We start from the raw sequence: 21,005 nt of genomic DNA, 5'->3' as shown, positions 1-21,005 counted from the left end.
TCATGCCAGAGATTTTTAAAATATAGCCTGAGGAAAAAGAAAAACAAATACAACATTATTTATTCAAGTTGTCATTCAAAATTTTGTCCTTTATTCTTCTTTTTTAATAAACAATGAGTTAAATCTTAGCTTATAAAAAGGTGGGGACAGGAATTGCTGGAAAGGTCAATATTAGGTAATATGAGGTGATAATTAAAAGAGCAGTAATTTAAGAAATGTACCTCTGGGTCCTAAGATGGCAGAGGAATAGGATGGGGAGACCACTTTCTCCCCAACAGATTCATCAAAAGAACATTTAAATGCTGAGTTAATTCCACAAAACAACTGTGAATGCTGGCAGAGAACATCAGGCACCCAGAAAGGCAGCCCATTGTCTTCAAAAGGAGGTAGGAGAAAATATAAAAGACACAAAAAAGAGACAAAAGAGGTAGGGACGGGGCTCCGTCCTGGGAAGGGAGTCTTAAAAAGGGAGACATTTCCAAACACCAGGAAACACTCTCACTGCTGAGTCTGTGGCGAGCCTTGGAAGCACAGAGGGCAACATAACAGGGAGGAAAAATAAATAAATAATTAAAACCTGCAGATTTAAGAGCCCAGTGGTAACTCTCCCGGCGGAAAAGCAGCAAAGACACCTGCACCCGCCACTAGCAAACGGGGGCTGGGCAGGGAGGCGCAGGCTGCATTTCCTAGAGTAAGGATCTGGCCTGAATGCCCCGAGGGCCATCTGAGTGCACTAACTTGGGCTAGCAAACCAGACTGTGGGATAGCTACCATGCGAAAAGCTCTAAGACACCGCCAGGCCAGCGCACAGAACAAAGGACTGAACAGAACTAGCCGGCTGCAGACCATCCCCCTCCGGTGACAGGCAGCCAGAGCCAGAAGGGGGCAGTCGCAGCCCCAGAGAGACATTATCTACCAAACTGCAAGCAGGCTTCTTTGCTAAGACTTCTTGGGGTTCTGGACAGTCAACATCTGCCTGAGAAGGTGCACTGGTTGTACATCCGGGAAACCGAGCGGCAGGGACAGGGGAGGTGATAAATCGCAGCGACCACGCTTGCCAAACACCTCATCGCCTGAGCTGCTTGGACCTGGGAAGGGCACAAAACACAGGCCCAACGGAGTCTGTGCCTCTGAGGACTACCCAAGTGCCTGAACCTGAGCGGCTTAGACCTGGGAGATGCATGAAGCCCAGGGCTGGCCTCAGACGGTTCCCGGCGGAGCAACCTAGAGCCTGAGCAGTGTGGGCAGGGAGGGCACATGCACTGTGAGTGGGGGCAGGCCCAGTGTGGCTGAGGCACTGCGAGCACATGCCAGTGTTATTTGTTTGCAGTGTCCCTCCCTCCCCACAGCGTGACTGAACAAGTGAGCCTAAAAAAAGTGTCCACCACTGCCCTCTTTGTGTCAGGGCGGAAATCAGACACTGAAGAGACCAGCAAACAGAAGAAGTTAAAACAGAGGGAACTGCCTTGGAAGTGACAGGTGCAATAGATTAAAACTCTGTCTTTAGTGCCGACTACATAGGAAGGGGCCTATAGATCTTGAGAAATATAAGCCGGACCAAGGAACTATCCGAAAATGAACTGACCCTACAATACACACAGCAACACCAGAGAAAGTCCTAGATATATTTTTGCTATTTTTACGATCATTCTTTTTTTTTTTTTATTAAAAAAAAATTTTAAGTCCTCTATTACTCCTTTATTTTTCACTTTTATAACCTACTATTTGCAAAAAAAAAAAAAATGACCCTGTTTTTAAAAGCAAACTTCATATATGTATATATTTTATAATTTTTGTGACTTTGGGTTTTTTTCTTGCTTTTTTTTTCTTCTTTTCTTTAATATTGTATTTTTGAAATTCCAAACTCTATTCTAGATTTTTAATCTTTGCTTTTTGGTTTTGTTATCAATTTTGTACCTTTAAGAACCCAATCTTCAGTACCCATTTTTACTTGGGAGCGAAATTACTGGCTTGACTGCTCTCTCCCCCTTTGGACTCTCCTTTTTATCCACCAGGTTGCCTCTGTCTCCTCCCTACCCCTTCTCTTCACTACCCAACTCTGTGAATCTCTGTGTGTTCCAGATGGTGGAGAACACTTAGGGAACTGATTACTGGCTGGATCTGTCTCTCTCCTTTTCATTTCCCCCTTTTATCCTCCTGGCCACCTCTGTCTCCTTCCTCCCTCTCCTCTTCCCTGTATAACTCCGTGAACATCTCTGAGCGGTCCAGTTGTGGAGTGCACATAAGGAAGTGATTACTGGCTAGCTGCTCTCTCCTCTGTTGATTCCACCTCATCTCATTCGGGTCACGTCTAACTCCCTCCTCCCTCTTCTCTTCTCCATGTAACCCTGTGAACCTCTCTGGGTGTCCCTCACTGTGGAGAAACTTTTCATCTTTAACCTAGCTGTTTTATCAGTGGTGCTGTATAGAAGGAGAAGTCTTGCGACTACTGTAAAAATAAGACTGAAAACCAGAAGCAGGAGCCTTACGTCCAAATCCTGAGAACACCAGAGAACTCCTGACTCCCAGGAACATTAATTGACAGGAGCTCATCAAATGCCTCCATACGTACACTGAAACCAAGCACCACCCAAGGGCCAACAAGTTTCAGAGCAAGACATACCATGCAAATTCTCCAGCAACACAGGAACACAGCCCTGAGCTCCAATATACAGGCTGCCCAAAGTTACTCCAAAACCATTGACATCTCATAACTCGTTACTGCACACTTCATTGCACTCCAGAGAGAAGACATCCAGCTTCACCCACCAGAACACCAACACAAGCTTTCCTAACCAAGAAACCTTGACAAGCCACCTGTACAACCCCACCCACAGCGAGGAAACTCCACAATAAAGAGAACTCCACAAACTGCCAAAATACAGAAAGGCCACCCCAAACTCAGCAATATGAACAAGATGAAGAGACAGAGGAATACCCAGCAGGTAAAGGAACAGGATAAATGCCCACCAAACCAAACAAAAGAGGAAGAGATAGGGAATCTACCTGATAAAGAATTCTGAATAATGATAGTGAAAATGATCCAAAATCTTGAAATCAAAGTGGAATCACAGATAAATAGCCTGGAGACAAGGATTGAGAAGATGCAAGAAAGGTTTAACAAGGGCCTAGAAGAAATAAAAAAGAGTCAATGTATAATGAATAATGCAATAAATGAGATCAAAAACACTCTGGAGGCAACAAATAGTAGAATAACAGAGGCAGAAGATAGGATTAGTGAAGTAGAAGATAGAATGGTAGAAATAAATGAATTAGGAAAAAAGAAAAATGAATTAAAAGAAATGAGGACATCTCAGAGACCTCCAGAACAGTGTTAAACACCCCAACATTCGAATCATAGGAGTCACAGAAGAAGACAAAAAGACCATGAGAAAATACTTGGGATAAGAGTTGAAAACTTCCCTAAAATGGGGAAAGAAATTATCACCCAAGTCCAAGAAATCCAGAGAGTCCCAAGCAGGATAAACCCAAGGTGAAACAGCCCAAGACACATATTAATCAAATTAACAAAGATCAAACACAAAACAAATATTAAAAGCAGCAAGGGAAAAACAACAAATAACACACAAGGGGATTCCCATAAGGATAACAGCTGATCTTTCAGTAGAAACTCTTCAGGCCAGGAGGGGATGGCAAGACATACTTAAAGTGATGAAAGAAAATAACCTACAGCCCAGATTACTATACCCAGCAAGGATCTCATTCAAATATGAAGAGGAAATCAAAAGCTTTACGGAAAAGAATTCAGCACCACCAAACCAGCTCTCCAACAAATGCTAAAGGATATTCTCTAGACAGGAAACACGAAAAGGGTGTATAAACTCGAACCCAAAACAATAAAGTAAATGGCAACAGGAGCATACTTATTAATAATTACCTTAAACGTAAATGGGTTGAATGCCGCAACCAAAAGACAAAGACTGGCTGAATGGCTACAAAAACAAGACCCCTATATATGCTGTCTACAAGAGATCCACCTCAAAACAAGGGACACATACAGACTGAAAGTGAAGGGCTGGAAAAGATATTCCATGCAAATAGAGACCAAAAGAAAGCAGGAGTAGCAATACTCATATCAGATAAAATAGACTTTAAAACAAAGGCTGTAAAAGAGACAAAGAAGGACACTACGTAATGATCAAAGGATCAATCCAAGAAGAAGATATAACAATTATAAATATATATGCACCCAACATAGGAGCATTGCAATATGTAAGACAAGTATGAATGGGGAAATTAACAATAAGACAATAATAGTGGAAGACTTTAATACCCCACTCACACCTGTGGGTAGATCAACTAAAGAGAAAATTAACAAGAAAACACAAACTTTAAACGATACAATAGATCAGTTAGACAATTGATATCTGTTGGACATTTCACCCCAAAACAATGAATTTCACCTTTTCTCAAGTGCTCACGGAACCTTCTCCAGGTTAGATCACATCCTGGGCCATAAATCTAGCCTTGTTAAATTCAAAAAAATTGAAATCATTCCAGGCATCTTTTCTGACCATAATGCAGTAAGATTAGATCTCAATTACAGGAGAAAAACTTAAAAATTCCAACATACGGAGGCTGAACAACACGCTGCTGAATAACCAACAAATCACAGAAGAAATCAAAAAAGAAATCAAAACATGCATAGAAACGTAAATGAAAATGAGAACACAACAATCCAAAACCTGTGGGACACTGTAAAAGCAGTGCTAAGGGAAAAGTTCATAGCAATACAGGCATACCTCAAGAAACAAGAAAAAAGTCAAATAAATAACCTAACTCTACACCTAAAGCAACTAGAAAAGGGAGAAATGGAGAACCCCAGGGTTGGTAGAAGGAAAGAAATCTTAAAAATTAGGGCAGAAATAAATGCAAAAAAACAAGAGACCATAGCAAAAATCAACAAAGCCAAAAGCTGGTTCTTTGAAAGGATAAATAAAATTGACAAACCATTAGCCAGACTCATCAAGAAACAAAGGGAGAAAAATCAAATCAATAAAATTAGAAATGAAGAGATCACAACAGACAACACAGAAATACAAAGGATCATAAGAGACTACTATCAGCAATTATATGCCAGTAAAATGGACAACTTGGAAGAAATGCTCAAATTCTTAGAAAAGTACCACTTCCCAAAACTGAACCAGGAAGAAACAGAAAATCTCAGCAGATCCATCACAAGCACGGAAATTGAAACTGTAATCAGAAATCTTCCACCAACCAAAAGCCCAGGTCCAGATGGCTTCACAGCTGAATTCTACCAAAAATTTAGAGAAGAGCTAACACCTATCCTACTCAAATCTTCCAGAAAATTGCAGAGGAAGGTAAACTTCCAAACTCATTCTATGAGGCCACCATCACCCTAATGCCAAAACCTGACAAAGATGCCACAAAAAAAGAAAACTACAGGCCAATATCACTGATGAACATAGATGCAAAAATCCTTAACAAAATTCTAGCAATCAGAATCCAACAACACATTAAAAAGATCATACACCATGCCTAAGTGGGCTTTATCCCAGGGATGCAAGGAGTCGTCAATATCCATGAATCAATCAATGTAATACACCACACTAACAAATTGAAACATGAAAGCCATATGATTATCTCAATAGATGCAGAGAAAGCCTTTGACAAAATTCAACATCTATTTATGATAAAAACTCTCCAGAAAGCAGGAATAGAAGGAACTATACCTCAACATCATAAAAGCTATATATGACAAACCCAAAGCAAACATTATCCTCAATGGTGTAAAATTGAAAGCATTTCTCCTGAAAATGAAAGCATTTCAGGAACAAGACAAGGGTGCCCACTTTCACCACTACTATTCAACATACTTTTGGAAGTTTTGGCCACAGCAGTCAGAGCAGAGAAAGAAAGAAAAGGAATCCAAATTGGAAAAGAAGTAAAACTCTCACTGTTTGCAGATGACATGATCCTCTACATAGAAAACCCTAAAGACTCCACCAGAAAATTACTAGAGCTAATCAATGAATATAGTAAAGTTGCAGGATATAAAATCAACACACAGAAATCCCTTGCATTTCTATACACTAATAATGAGAAAATAGAGAAATTAAGGAAACAATTCCATTCACCATTGCAACAAAAAGAATAAAATACTTAGGACTATATCTACCTAAAGAAACTAAAGACTTATATATAGAAAACTATAAAACACTGGTGAAACAAATCAAAGAGGACACTAATAGGTGGAGAAATAGACCATGTTCATGGATCGGAAGAATCGATATAGTGAAAATGAGTATACTACCCAAAGCAATTTATAGATTCAGTGCAATCCCTATGAAGCTACCAATGGTATTTTTCACAGAGCTAGAACAAATAATTTCACAGTTTGTATGGAAATACAAAAAACCGCTAATTGCCAAAGCAATCTTCAGAAAGAAGAATGGAACTGGAGGAATCAACCTGCCTGACTTCAGGCTCTACTACAAAGCCAGTCATCAAGACAGTATGGTACTGGCACAAAGACAGAAATATAGATCAATGGAACAAAATAGCCCAGAGATAAATCCACGCACCTATGGACCCCTTATCTTTGACAAAGGAGGCAAGAATATACAATGGATTAAAGACAATCTCTTTAACAAGTGGTGCTGGGAAAACTGGTCAACCACTTGTAAAAGAATGAAACTAGAACACTTTCTAACACCATACACAAAAATAAACTCAAAATGGATTAAAGATCTAAACGTAAGACCAGAAACTATAAAATTCCTAGAGGAGAACATAGGCAAAACACTCTCCGACATACATCAAAGCAGTATCCTCGATGACCCACCTCCCCGAATATTGGAAATAAAAGCAAAAATAAACAAATGGGACCTAATTAAACTTAAAAGCTTCTGCACAACAAAGGAAACTATAAGCAAGGTGAAAAGAGAGCCTTCTGAATGGGAGAAAATAATAGCAAATGAAGCAACTGACAAACAACTAATCTCAAAAATATACAAGCAACTTATGCAGCTCAATTCCAGAAAAATAAAGGACCCAATCAAAAAGTGGGCCAAAGAACTAAATACACATTTCTCCAAAGAAGACATACGGATGGCTAACAAACACATGAAAAGATGCTCAACATCACTCATTATTAGAGAAATGCAAATCAAAACCACAATGAGGTACCACTTCACACCAGTCAGAATGGCTGCGATCCAAAAATCTGCAAGCAATAAATGCTGGAGAGGGTGTGGAGAAAAGGGAGCCCTCCTACACTGTTGGTGGGAATGCAAACTAGTACAGCCACTATGGAGAACAGTGTGGAGATTCCTTAAAAAATTGCAAATAGAACTACCTTATGACCCAGCAATCCCACTGCTGGGCATACACACTGAGGAAACCAGAATTGAAAGAGACACATGTACCCCAATGTTCATCGCAGCACTGTTTCTAATAGCCAGGACATGGAAACAACCTAGATGTCCATCAGCAGATGAATGGATAAGAAAGCTGTGGTACATATACACAATGGAGTATTACTCAGCCGTTAAAAAGAATTCATTTGAATCGGTTCTGATGAGATGGATGAAACTGGAGCCAATTATACAGAGTGAAGTAAGCCAGAAAGAAAAACACCAATACAGTATACTAACACATATATATGGAATTTAGGAAGATGGCAATGATGACCCTGTATGCAAGACAGGAAAAAAGACACAGATGTGTATAACGGACTTTTGGACTCAGAGGGAGAGGGAGAGGGTGGGATGGTTTGGGAGAATGGGAATTCTAACATGTATACTATCATGTAAGAATTGAATCGCCAGTCTATGTCTGACGCAGGGTGCAGCATGCTTGGGGCTGGTGCATGGGGATGACCCAGAGAGATGTTATGGGGAGGGAGGTGGGAGGGGGGTTCATGTTTGGGAATGCATGTAAGAATTAAAGATTTTAAAATTAAAAAAAAAAAACACACACACAATGAGGCACCATTTCACGCCAGTCAGAATGGCTGCAATCCAAAAGGCTACAAGCAATAAATGCTGGAGAGGGTGGGGAGAAAGGGGAACCCTCTTACCGTGTTGGTGGGAATGCAAACTAGTACAGCCGCTATGGAGAACAGTGTGGAGATTCCTTAAAAAACTGGAAATAGAACTGCCTTATGATCCAGCAATCCCACTGCTGGGGAAACACATCAAGGAAACCAGAATTGAAAGAGATACATGTACCCCAATGTTCATTGCAGCACTGTTTATAATAGGCAGGACATGGAAACAACCTAGATGTCCATCAGCAGATGAATGGATAAGAAAGCTGTGGTACATATACACAATGGAGTATTACTTAGCCATTAAAAAGAATTCATTTGAATCAGTTCTAATGAGGTGGATGAAACTGGAGCCTATTATACAGAGTGAAGTAAGCCAGAAAGGAAAACACCAATACAGTATACTAACGCATATATATGGAATTTAGAAAGATGGTAACAATAACCCTGTATGCGAGACAGCAAAAGAGAGACAGATGTATAGAACAGTCTTTTGGACTCTGTGGGAGAGGGAGAGGGAGAGGGTGGGATGATTTGGGAGAATGGCATTGAAACATGTGTAATATCATATAAGAAACTAATTGCCAGTGCAGGTTCGATGCATGATACTGGATGCTTGGGGCTGGTGCACTGGGACAACCCAGAGGGATGGTACGGGGAGGGAGGAGGGTGGGGGGTTCAGGATGGGGAACATGTGTACACTTGTGGTGGATTCATGTTGATGTATGGCAATACCAATACAATATTGTAAAGTAATTAACCTCCAATTAAAATAAATTTATATTAAAATTTTTTTTCCAAAAAAAAAAAAAATGTACCTCCAGGTGTATGGAGGTGATCACTGGAAATATTAGGAGGATGTGGAAGTTGAAGTCAAGACTAGAAGTCTAGGCTTATGACAGGGCCTGACTGACTTCAAGGCTCAACTCATATTACCTTTTTCTCTACATCCTCCTTACTGGAGTCTCCTGTCTATATCACCTTGGTGGTTTGGTGCTCGTGTGTAATTCTGGCATGCTTCTTTTACAGATTAGATAGAGCTCACATTCCAAACTATACATTTCTTGAGAATGAACCATCTTTTTCATTTATATTTATCTCTGCAGCATCAAGTATTCCTGACAGGGTTCCTCAAGAAAATTACTTAAGACTCTTAGGCATCTTCATACTTAATTAATTTACTTCTCTTTGGTGGATCTAGAATGGTGGTGTTATGTGCCATTCTTGGGAGAATTGAGAAAATGGTTACTCAAATCATTTTCTGTAGGGCATTATTGTCTTACAGAACTCCAGATGAGAAAGGCAAGAATTTCACATATCCAAGATTATATATTCACTATTGCTTGAGGCCTTTTGTGCTTTAATTCATGTCATTTGTATTCTTTTGCCATTCTGATGTCCTTGAATACTTAATTTGCTATTGTCAATTTTCTTGTATTATAATTACTTGCTAACTGCAAAGCAGACTCATAATAACTCTTTGTTTATCTTTATAGTGAATAGTGGTGAAAATAGTAGAATAATCTTTGTAGTAGGCTTGGATATTGTTACTATTCGCTATGCTTTAACAGTAGGGGTTTATCTAAGTATTGTTTATTTGGTGCTCTGGTTTAAATCTTCTCTTTTGAATATATTGTTATTCATTAAAGGCCAGCAGTTTATCTTCTATGATCTTTTGAAAGGCTTTCAACTATAACTAATTATGATTCCTCTTCTCTCTCTCTCATGAAATTATTCAGGAGACAAAGCATTATCTAACTGTGAACCTTACCACTCTTCGAGTATGGTGTTATGCTTGCAGCAAAGAAGTATTTTTGGATAGGAAATTAGGAACTCAGCCTTCATTACCTCATGTAAAACCACTTCACCAAATACAAGAAAATGGCGTACAGGTAATAATTTAAATCCATGGAATTGAAATATTAAATACTTTCAGAAAATAATTTCAGAGTTTGTCATGTAGCTGAAATTTTAAAGAACCCTACTTCATCTTTACTTTACCAGGTTTCCACAATGTGCCTTTTTTCTTCAAATGAGAATCTGGCCTTTTTTCTTTTGTGGAATGATAGATTAGGGTAAAATTGAATCTCACACGTGTCTAAAAATAGAAAAGCACCTTATAGGTTTTAAAAACTTAAGCATCTGGCTCTAGGAGAGATGATGGGCCTTCTTTAATAGGCCCTAATTGAACTATCTTTTCCTCATTTCCCTCCCTGCTGCACTCCCATGTCTATTATTGTGAATGTTTTACTAATTTGTTGAAAACCAGATAGAATATATTAAAACTTAATATCAGTCTTTGACTACAAAATATGTGTGAACTTGCAAAGATTGCTCACTTAATTTTGAGAATTTTCAAGTTCTATAAAAATAGGAAAGGGAGGGACTTCCATGGCAGCCCAGTGATTAAGACTCCGTGCTTCCACTGCAGGGGGCATGGATTCAATTCTTGATTGGGGAACCAAGATTCCACATGCCTTGCAGTGCCCCAGAGAAGAAAATAGGAGAGGGACATGGAAAAATAAGAGTAGTTGGTGTCTACTTACTCTAATCATCATTTGATCTGTTTTAGTTAACACGTCAATGGGGTTTTTTCCCTGTGGGTTATACAAATTACAGTGTATTTCTAGAATTGTGTTCTTTGATGCCAATTCTTAAGATTTTTTCTGTTGTATCTTTGTATTACATTCTGATGGTAGGAATTTGTGATAATAAATTTGTTTGCCTCACATATAATATAACCTAAAGTGACTAGATTTTAGACAAGGTATACTTGTTGCATTTCTAGTTTCACAGTTGAATGACTCTAGTTCATAAATCATCATTACTATTTCTCCCCTGATACCTATTTATCATCCAGAAATACGTTTTTTGGTTTTGTTAATGGCATGGTAGTTTGAAAAGAAGTTTGTGTGTACCCTCTTGTACTATTAACAAAAACGTGATAATTGAAAGTTTAATCACATGAGGAACTGATAACAGTTTATATTAATCAAAGAATAAGTGCAGATAGTCCACAAAAAAAGAAATACAAAAAAAACCACACATCAAGAAAATAATCATCACTAACTAACGAAAATGCCATTTATACCTGATAGATTACAATTGCAACTCTTTTTTTTAAGAAGTGACTTTTCAATATATATGTAACTTATTTTTCATTTATTATTTTATTTTTGGTTGCACTGGGTCTTCATTGGTATGAGAAGCCCAAGCACCACAAGGAAGAGTAGCCCCCGCTCACCACAACTAGAGAGAGCCTTTGCACAGTAACGAAGACCCAGTGCAACCCCTTAATGAATACTGAATCTGGTTGAATAAAAATACTGATACTTTTCTGATAGCTTGTAAATAACTTCTGGTGAGTTATTTTTATGACACATGAAAGACATGAATTTAACTTCATACAACTTCCCAGTGATCTTGTTGTTAAAGAAATTGCTCAGAAGAAAAAGTTATTTGTGCAGATTTCTTTAGTGATATAAAATTTATAGACTATTTGAACCCAGTTCATTAGAGCATTAATTACATGTTAACAGTATTGGAAATCAGTCAAATGTCATTAAGATTTTTCAAACCGTATTCTAGGAGGTAAGATTTTGAATGATTTTTTTCTAAAAACTGTTCTGCTGCTGCTGCTAAATCGCTTCAGTCGTGTCCGACTCTGTGCGACCCCGTAGACAGCAGCCCACTAGGCTCCTCTGTCCATGGAATTCTCCAGGCAAGAGTACTAGAGTGGGTTGTCATTTCCTCCTCCAATGCGTGAAAGTGAAAAGTGAAAGTGAAGTCACTCAGTCGTGTCTGACTCGTAGCAACCCCATGGACTGCAGCCTACCAGGCTCCTCCGTCCATGGGATTTTCCAGGCAAGAGTACTGGAGTGGGGTGCCTTTGCCTTCTCTGAAAAACTGTTCTACTTCTCTGTATTTCAATACAACCAAGTGAGAATATGGGCCTTCCCAAATGTCTAGTATCTACAAATGCCAGGAAGGTAAAGTATAAAATATGCATGTCATGTGGAAGAAGAATAGGCTGTAAAGTTTGAGAACCAGAGCATGTGCTGAATTGCATTCTGCTATTCAATTTCAGCCTCCCACGGAACTTTGCCAACTGGGTGCAATGTACTTTGAGATTCTTCTATTAGAAGAAAACTTGTAAATTTTTGAGTTTTTTTTTTTTAATTTTTAATTGGAGGATAATTGCTTTACAATATTATGTTGGGTTTTGTCATGCAGCAGCGAAATTTGATTTTTTTATGTGAGCTCTCCCAATGTTTAAAGTGTTAGCTCAAAAGTTTTGCTTTTGTTTGGGTTTTTGGCCTTTAAAAAAAAAGGTTTTTTTATTTAAATAATATGGACTGGCATTTGACCAGCAAGTCACCAGTTGCAAACTCTTGAGTTAATCCAATTCTCAGGAATTAATTTTGGAACTTTAGAAAATATTTAAAACTATTTCGTATGCATAAAAGGATGCAAAATAACTTCAGTAAGAAGTATCGGGAGAGGACAGACTATAGAAGTCTACAGATCAGTTGAGTGAAAAATTTTGTAAAAATTTAACCTAAGAATTTGTTTAAGCCTGCTGTCTTTTCTGTTATCAAGGATTTTAAAATACCCAGTAACACAACATTAAAAACTCCTCTGGTTGCTGTCTTTGATGACCTGGATATAGAAGTAGAAGAAGAAGATGAACTTAAGGCAAGAGGTAAAATAATTCTCCTATATAACACATTCCTTTGTATGCCATTGCCCATTTCTTTAGGGAACTGTATTGTGAAAATTTCAAAGTCGAGGTGATAAGATAATTATAAAAATAAATTCTAGGAACCAAGCTATTTGTTAATGCTTTTTTAAAAAAAGTCACCTGTTTATATAATTAATTAAGGAGCATTTTAAGTTCTAATTTTTTAAATTCACTGCATTATGCATCATTTGAAAATACCAAGGAAATATCCTTTTGTTTTTAATGATGCATGAGTGAAAGTAATGCTAGTTGGCAATATTTGATTGTAAGAAATCAATCAAGTAATTGTATTATTTAAAAACTGAAATTTTACCTAGGAAAATTATTATTTGTGAAAAAAAGCAAACTGACAGTTTTGATACTTGGTTTCTCTGGCATCAGTTTACTAAAGCCCACAATATAAACTATCTGTATATATAGTTTTGTACAAACTTTTCTGTTTTATAATTCATATAAGGGAATCTTAGCCCATTAAGAGTATATCTAAATAATTTTCTGAAAATTATCACTTTGGTGTAAGTCTGACCCCTCTTTGAGTTATTCAAGTTGCTGCTATTTGTATTTTTATAATGTATTTTGTATTTCCCTACCATAGCTTAGGAACCATAATAATTAACTAGTTATATACTTAGTGAACACTCATAAAGTTGAGTCATTGGATTATTGAATGATGACATAACATAATTTTTCTTAATAGGTCTCACAGGTTTGAAAAATATTGGAAATACTTGTTATATGAATGCAGCTTTGCAGGCTCTTTCTAACTGGTAAGTAGAGAAATTAATTTTGTTAGTATAGTTGTTTAAAGTTATTCTTGGAGCAGAAAACTATGATGCTGTAGTATGCTTAGAAAAAAAAGAGAAGTGAGAGAGGGAAAATAAAGAAATATACTTTAATAGTAATATTGGAAAGTTAATAATTATATTCAGTCTCCCTAGCCAACTGGATTCCATGAATCCCTTGCTGTACCTCTTCCTCACCCCTCTCAACACATGAAATGCCTTCACTTAAATTATCTGGATTAACTAAAACCTAAATGTACAAATATTCCTGAAAAAGTTTTCCTCTTTCTTGTTAATTGACTCCTTGGGTAGAGTAAGCAACAAACTGCGTTGGGACATAATCCATTGTTGTCCCCATAGGGTTACTACTCTGTGCCTGTGGTTTCCTAAGAGTGCTGGTCCTGGCTTAGCTCCTAGGGAGTTGTGCGTCTTTGAGGAAGTTGTTTGTTTTTACATCTAGAAAAGGAGGAGCTTGAACTAATTCTTCTGATCACTTTTCATTCAGAGATCCTAGGAAAATATTTTATATTTTTCTATAGGTGGAAAGTCTCTAATAAAGCAGTTAGGCTTTTTTGTTTGTTTGTTTTCCCTCAATCTTAGTCCTGTGAAGGAGGTAGATGCAATATGAAATGTTCTGTAGATGATCACCCAGGGAAGAGAGGGAAAGTCATAGAATCAAGTTCTGATGAACCCTAATATTTAGACACCTGATTAGAGCAGAAAAAAATAATAAAGAGGGGAAAGAGTTGCCAGAGAGGTAAAGAACGAAAGTAGAAAAGTGATCTGACAGCGTTGAGGACTCTAATGTTGTGGGTCAAATCTGCTGATGTGCTCAGCAAAATAATGAGGAAATGAATGTGAAGCTGTAAAAGGAAGCAAAGAAATAATAGATACAGTGCTTTATTTGTCATACTTCAGTGAATGGCTAGAAGTCAATCAGTATTAAGCTTTGACTCAATTCTAAAATTCCTTTTTTTTTTAAAACTAGCCCGCCTTTGACACAGTTTTTTCTTGATTGTGGAGGACTGGCTCGAACAGATAAGAAACCAGCTATTTGTAAAAGTTATCTCAAACTAATGACAGAGCTCTGGCATAAAAGCAGGTATGTACCTATTATGTTTATTTTCTTTTATTATATTTTAAACTGAATATTGTAAATATTTGCACGTGCATTTATAGAGATGTAAAAAAGTAGAGGAGAAACAGATTGAGGCATTCAATTTTGGCCACATTACATTTGACAGTGAACATCCAATTGAAGTATCCGGACTGGAGATAAAATGTTGAACTTCTGCAGTTGCTGTTACACGTCTGAATTTTGTAGACATTCTCACAATGCTAAAATCAGACCATAGAGATATATAAGAATGTTTATTTTTCTCCTTATATTTATTTGCTCTAAGTGTAGCATTAGAAGAGTAACTGTCTGCTATAAAGTTTTTTGTATTACAACTCTTAGTCATTTATCCCTATTGGGTATTACCTGGCTCTAATGTTTCCAAGTTCCTTACTCTGTACCTAGAACTTGAGCTTAACTGCTATGTTTAAGTTTCTTTGCTCTGAAACTATGAACTTGATATTCTTGAAAGTTTACTAAACTTCAGAAGTGTCATAGTACGGGGTTCTAGATGATTAAATCTCTTATGGTTTACTTTTCATTTTTGTTTTCATGGGTATTTGATAACTGGTTTAAAGTTTTTATTTAGGTAGTGTACTAGGTATCCTTATCTTAATTTTTCCAGGAATTTTAAGTAATTAAAATATTATTTTAAGTAACTAGTATTTTTTGAAAAATCGTATGGTAGAGCATAGTCATTTCTTTAGGGGAGAGAGGAATAAATTATAGCTTAAATATAAAAACTAAGCTATTTTCATGAACTTTTGAAGCTTAATACTGGGCCACTTTGAATGATTTTTTGAAACGTGAACACTTTTCAGTTTGACTCTTTGAATTTTTGAATTCTCATTTCTAAAATAAAAATTAGAGCCTTCCCTTGTCGTCCAGTGGTTAGGACACTCAGTTTCCAGTGCAGGGTTGGATTCCCTAGTCAGAAAACTAAGATCCCACATGCTACAAGGCATAGTCAAAAATACATTAAAAAAAAAAAATTGCTGGATACTTAAAAAAAAACTAACTAACTAAAAATCACAAGTTTCTTCCTAAAAATGTTTTCTTCCTCAGACCAGGATCAGTTGTGCCTACTACTCTGTTTCAAGGAATTAAAACTGTAAATCCAACATTTCGGGGGTATTCTCAGCAGGTAGGTCTTTATTGCTTAGAAATTTTAAATTTGGGGGTGTGTAAATATGCCAGTATTTTCTAGTGCTTTTAGCTTTGAAAAGTTGTGCATCCAGAGATAAATTTTTACTTATATTTTCTGTATTTTATAATTAAATATTTTAATACTGTCATTTATTTCACATTACAATATGATCCAAATTTAATTTTTCACTCAGCTAACAAATGTAGCAAACAACAGATTTTAAGAATTTTCTTAACCTATTTTTAAAAGTTTCTTCTTCATTAATTTTTGTGCTTACATTAATGTATAATAGGTCTATTTGTGGACTTTCTAATCTACTTCATTGACCTGTAATTTTTTTAAATTGATACCAGTGGCAGTTTCAATTATTGTTGTTTTATGTAATATTTTTTCACGTTAATACCTAATCCTCACATATGTTTCCTTTTTTCAAAGAAATACCTGTTCCCTATTAACTTTTTCTTGTACAAATTCCTGTATCATAGGGACTTCCTTGGTGGTCCGGGGGCTAAGACTGTGTGCTCCCAGTGCAGGGGGCCCAGATTTGATCTCTGGTCAGGGAACTAGATCCTACATGCTGCAGCAGAGTTTGCATGTTATAACTAAAAAAAAAACTCCCATTAGGGAATGCGTGTACACCCGTGGTGGATTCATGTCAATGTATGGCAAAACCAATACAGTATTGTAAAGTAAAATAAAGTAAAAATAAAAATTAAAAAAAAAAATTTTTTTTAATCTCACATAAGGTCCCAAGTGCCTCAGCTAAGACCCAGTGAAAGAAAAAAGTGAAAGTGAAAGTCTCTCAGTTGTGTCTGACTCTTTGCAACCCCATGGACTTCTCATGGACCCCATGAAATTCTCCAGGCCAGAATACTGGAGTGGGTAGCCGTTCCCTTCTCCAGGGGATCTTCCCAACCCAGTGATCGAACCCATGTCTCCCTCATTACAGGCAGATTCTTTACTAGCTGAGCCGCAAGGGAAACCCAAGAATACTGGAGTGGGTAGCCTATCCCTTCTCCAGTGGATCCTCCTGATCCAGGAGGTCTCCTGCATTGCAGGTGGATTCAGACCCGGTACAGCCAAAGAATTAATACATAAATTTGTTTTGAAAAGTTCCTGGATCACAGACACTGATTTAGTAGATGTAACTTGGGGGCTATGAATTTGTATTTTTGATAAACATTCTAGATTGATCGAGGATTTTGAGATATAGTACAAAATTAGATAAAGCTTTAATTTTAAGCCAGACATACTTGAATTTGATATCTCTCTGAATTCTTATTGTCTGATGAGATAAATCCACATTTTCTTTACACCTTACTCCTCAAGTTTTTTTTTCAGTAACAGCAGTACTAAAGCTACTTTCAGATCATCTTCAGCCTTTTGTTCTTTTTTTTTTAGTTTTTCTTGAAATACATCTTCAGTTTTTCGTTAATTTTGTTTTCTAACTTTTTTTTTTTTGTTTTTTAACTTTTTAGAACTTAGAACATCCTATCCCTCCAGTGCCCTATGTTCTGTGAAGTTGTATGTCCACACTGTAATGCTACACATGTAGAAATCAATTGCTAACCACGTTTTGTCTCTCAAGTCTTTCTCTCAAGTTTCTGCATACACTGTTTTTAATGAAATGGTACTATCTGTGTTGCTTACATATAATAGGATGCTCAAGAATTCCTTCGATGTTTAATGGATCTGCTTCATGAAGAACTGAAAGAACAAGTCATGGAAGTAGAAGAGGATCCTCAAACTATAATGACTGAAGAGACTATGGAGGAAGACAAGAGCCAATCAGATGTAGATTTTCAGTCCTGCGAATCTTGTAGCAGCAGTGATAAAGCTGAAAATGAAAATGGCTCTAGAAGCTTTTCTGAAGATAATAATGAGACAACAATGTTAATTCAGGATGATGAGAACAATTCAGAAATGTCAAAAGACTGGCAAAAAGAGAAGATGTGCAACAAGATTAATAAAGTAAATTCTGAAGGAGAATTAGATAAAGATAGAGACTCTGTATCTGAAACAGCTGATTTGAACAACCAGGAAACTGTCAAAGTGCAAATACACAGCAGAGCTTCAGGTGACAATTTTTATAATTTGCAAATGATAGTGTTTCATTTGTGGACAAAGGGTGCAAGATATGTGTTCAAGATTATATTTGTAATTTTACTGTTTTCTAAAATTAATATTTTGTGTGCAGTTTGTGACCTTATAGTTCAGCCATACTAATTTAAAGAAGTAGGGAGGGACTTTCCCTGGCAGCCCAGTGGTTAAGACTCTGTGCTTCCACTACAGGGAGTATAGGTTCTATCCCTGTTTGGGGATCTGAGATCCCACATGCTGCGTGGTACAGCCAAAAAATAAAAGAGGGAATTAAATAGATGTTACTTTTGCGCTTTCTAACTAGTAGCTGCTGCTGCTGCTAAGTCACTTCAATTGTGTCCGACTCTGTGTGACCCCATAGACAGCAGCCCACAAGGCTCCCCCATCCCTGGGATTCTCCAGGCAAGACACTGGAGTGATCTAATTAGTAGAGTTTAGTACTATTTGCATGTGAGTATTAAGTTGGTGTCATTTAAAGCAGATTTGTAAAAGAGCAAAATAATCAAAATTGTAGACTCTTAGATTTAGATTGCTGTCATTGGAGTCATGTCAGTTACAAAATATTTGGTGTGCGCTTGGCATAGGAGTGTAATGTATTACAATGAAGTCTGTTTTGATAGGGTTATACCACAGTACTGGTCACTCTTCTTTTGAGAAAGAGCAAGTGGCCAAATGAAAGAGAGTTGAGTTGTTTTGCATTTTACATTTATTTTTTCTTGGGTTAACTTGTCTTAGCTTAATGTGGTATTTAATTCTCCAAAGCACATAAAATCAAACCGTCAGAGGTTCAGATTCTCTGATCTTAAAATAAATGGGAGACAAGGAACATAAAAAATTTATCTTCTATAACTACTGAATAGTGGGCAGTACTAAATTTACTAAGGTTTTTGAATGAACACAACTTTTTTCTGGAGAAGAAGGATATTTCCTTAACCACGGGAATACTCGTGGTTCAGTGCATTAATACTTGTGCAGTAATACTTGTGTGCAGTGCATAAATGCCTTCTAGTCAAGAAAATGTGTCAGGCCCCTTGATTATACTGACATAATGTTTAGAAGTCTAGATGTGGTTAGAAGTTGTTTAATCATTAGTTACGTAAAATATCAGTATTGAAAGACTTAGCGTCTGCTATCTAGCCTTTCCTCATGAAAAACCTAATCAAGTGACCTACTAGTTCTTTATTGTTCCATAACAAGTCTATTACAATTAGTAACTAATTGATGACCTAGATCAGGGTTCTGAGCTTTTACATTTTCTGATTAAAAAATGTAACAAAGATGATATATGACACACAAAACCTAAAATATATACCATCTGGTCTTTTGTAGGGATCATTTGCTAATCCCTGACCTTCCCTGACCTAGATTGTGTTAACTTTATTCCCTTCTAAAAGTCCTAGAGTGAGTCTCCTCCTCTCCTCCTATTTTCTTCCCCTAGTATTATCAGTCTACTTTTAATCATGGTTGAGATAATAATGAGAAATGCCTCTGTGAAAGTCATAAAAGTCATTTCTTGTGCATTATCTGGAAAAATCTCTGAAATCATTCTTTTTCAGCATCTGTTATGTACACTTCTCTTTTCTTCACTCAAATGCTTTTTTAGCAGTCTCTCGCCATGAAACATATGTTATATACTAGGAATCCAACAGCAAATCAAGATAGCTCTCACAGCACTTATATTTTCTTGATTCATAATTTAATTCTCAAAAAAAGATGTTTTTTCTGACAGAGGGTTTTATTTCCTTTTATTACAGTAAGAATAAAATAATTTATAATTATTTCATGCCTAAATTTCTTCCTAGATTTTGATTACTATGTTAGTTTGGGAAGATAATCTCTTTTTCTCCCATATGGTTTTAAAGCTTTCTAAAAACTGCCCCAATTTGCTTTAGTTTTTTAAATACTAAATTAGGACAAATACAGTCCTCTTCCGCTTTATAGTTCCACTGCACACTTTCTGTATTCCCTACAACAGTAATGTGTTATGAACATTAATTGAACTCTTAGGGGGAAAATCACTGTTACTCACTTAGCAAGCATAATGTCTGTTGTGTACTTCACCTGACATTTATTACTGTGAATTGTGTTCAAAATCTCAAATGAAAAAAGCTTTCTTTGACAGGTGGAATAATTTTACTATTTAAGGTAATAATACAAATTTTAAATATTACAGAATATATTACTGATGTCCATTTGAATGACCTGTCTACACCACAGATCCTCCCATCAAATGAAGGTGTTAATCCACGATTATCAGCAAGCCCTCCTAAATCAGGCAATTTGTGGCCAGGATTGCCACCCACACACAAAAAAGGTAGAAGTTTCAGTTACTCAGGTTCCTTTGCTTTGATAGTTTAAAGTGTCAATTATGAAATATTATTCAGGCTTTTTAAAATTGACAGCATCATTTTATACAGCCATGATTTAAAATATTTTTGTGTGTGTGGCACAAATTTATGTATGACAGAGTTTACTCTTTTGGCATAGGGTTCTGAGTTTCAGCGCATGCATAGATTGTTAGAACCACCACCACAAACACAGTGTAGAACAGTTCCAGCTCCCCAAAGAAGTCCCTCATAGTACTGTTTCATCCATAGTACTATTCCATTCCCTCCCAAAGCCCCAGCCCTATCTGTTCTTTATTCCTGTTGTTTTTCCTTTTCCAGAATGTCATATACATGTAATCATAAAGAACATAGTCTTTTGAAATAGGCTGCTTTCACTTAGCTTAATGCATTTGAGATACAGTCACATTACATGTCTGAATAGTCCTTTTTTGTTACTTAATATTTCATTGTGTGACTATGCTGTGTAATACACTGAACTCAGTGAGTGCATATACTCACTGAAGGATATTTGAATTTGTTTCCAGTATTTGGCAGTTACAAATAAATATTTATGTACTAGTTTCTGTATGAACATGAATTGTCACTTGTTCAGGATAAACACCTGGATGTAGGATGATTGGGTTTTATGTTAGTTTTATGCTTAATGTTGCATGAAGTTAAAGAGTCTTTATGACTTTGTGTTAGAATTATTTAAAGACATCAAAGACATAAAAAGCATGATCCATAAATAAAAAA

The 21,005-nt window shown here is 36.7% G+C and overlaps 1 protein-coding gene across 11 annotated transcripts in view; it reads left to right on the top strand.

The window, feature by feature from the left end:
- The window catches only part of USP33 (ubiquitin specific peptidase 33), a 64,028-nt gene that overhangs the window by 21,569 nt on the left and 21,454 nt on the right, over nt 1–21,005 (top strand). For 5 of the 11 annotated variants that reach the window (XM_004002094.5, XM_042249956.1, XM_060410992.1 and 2 more), the window contains 7 exons: nt 9,775–9,927; nt 12,635–12,737; nt 13,474–13,543; nt 14,547–14,660; nt 15,741–15,819; nt 17,482–17,899; nt 20,096–20,236. In XM_004002094.5, coding sequence (XP_004002143.1) covers nt 9,775–9,927; nt 12,635–12,737; nt 13,474–13,543; nt 14,547–14,660; nt 15,741–15,819; nt 17,482–17,899; nt 20,096–20,236 — 1,078 coding nt within the window. The remainder of the gene's footprint in view (nt 1–9,774; nt 9,928–12,634; nt 12,738–13,473; nt 13,544–14,546; nt 14,661–15,740; nt 15,820–17,481; nt 17,900–20,095; nt 20,237–21,005) is intronic. The other 6 variants (XM_060411006.1, XM_060411005.1, XM_060410994.1 and 3 more) reach the window with 3 other exon arrangements.

This window comes from Ovis aries, chromosome 1 (assembly GCF_016772045.2).
Source record: "Ovis aries strain OAR_USU_Benz2616 breed Rambouillet chromosome 1, ARS-UI_Ramb_v3.0, whole genome shotgun sequence".
In the NCBI taxonomy this organism is placed as follows: Eukaryota; Metazoa; Chordata; class Mammalia; order Artiodactyla; family Bovidae; genus Ovis; species Ovis aries.
The sequence above is the reverse complement of the archived record's forward strand: the minus strand, read 5'-3'. Positions and strand labels throughout refer to the sequence as shown.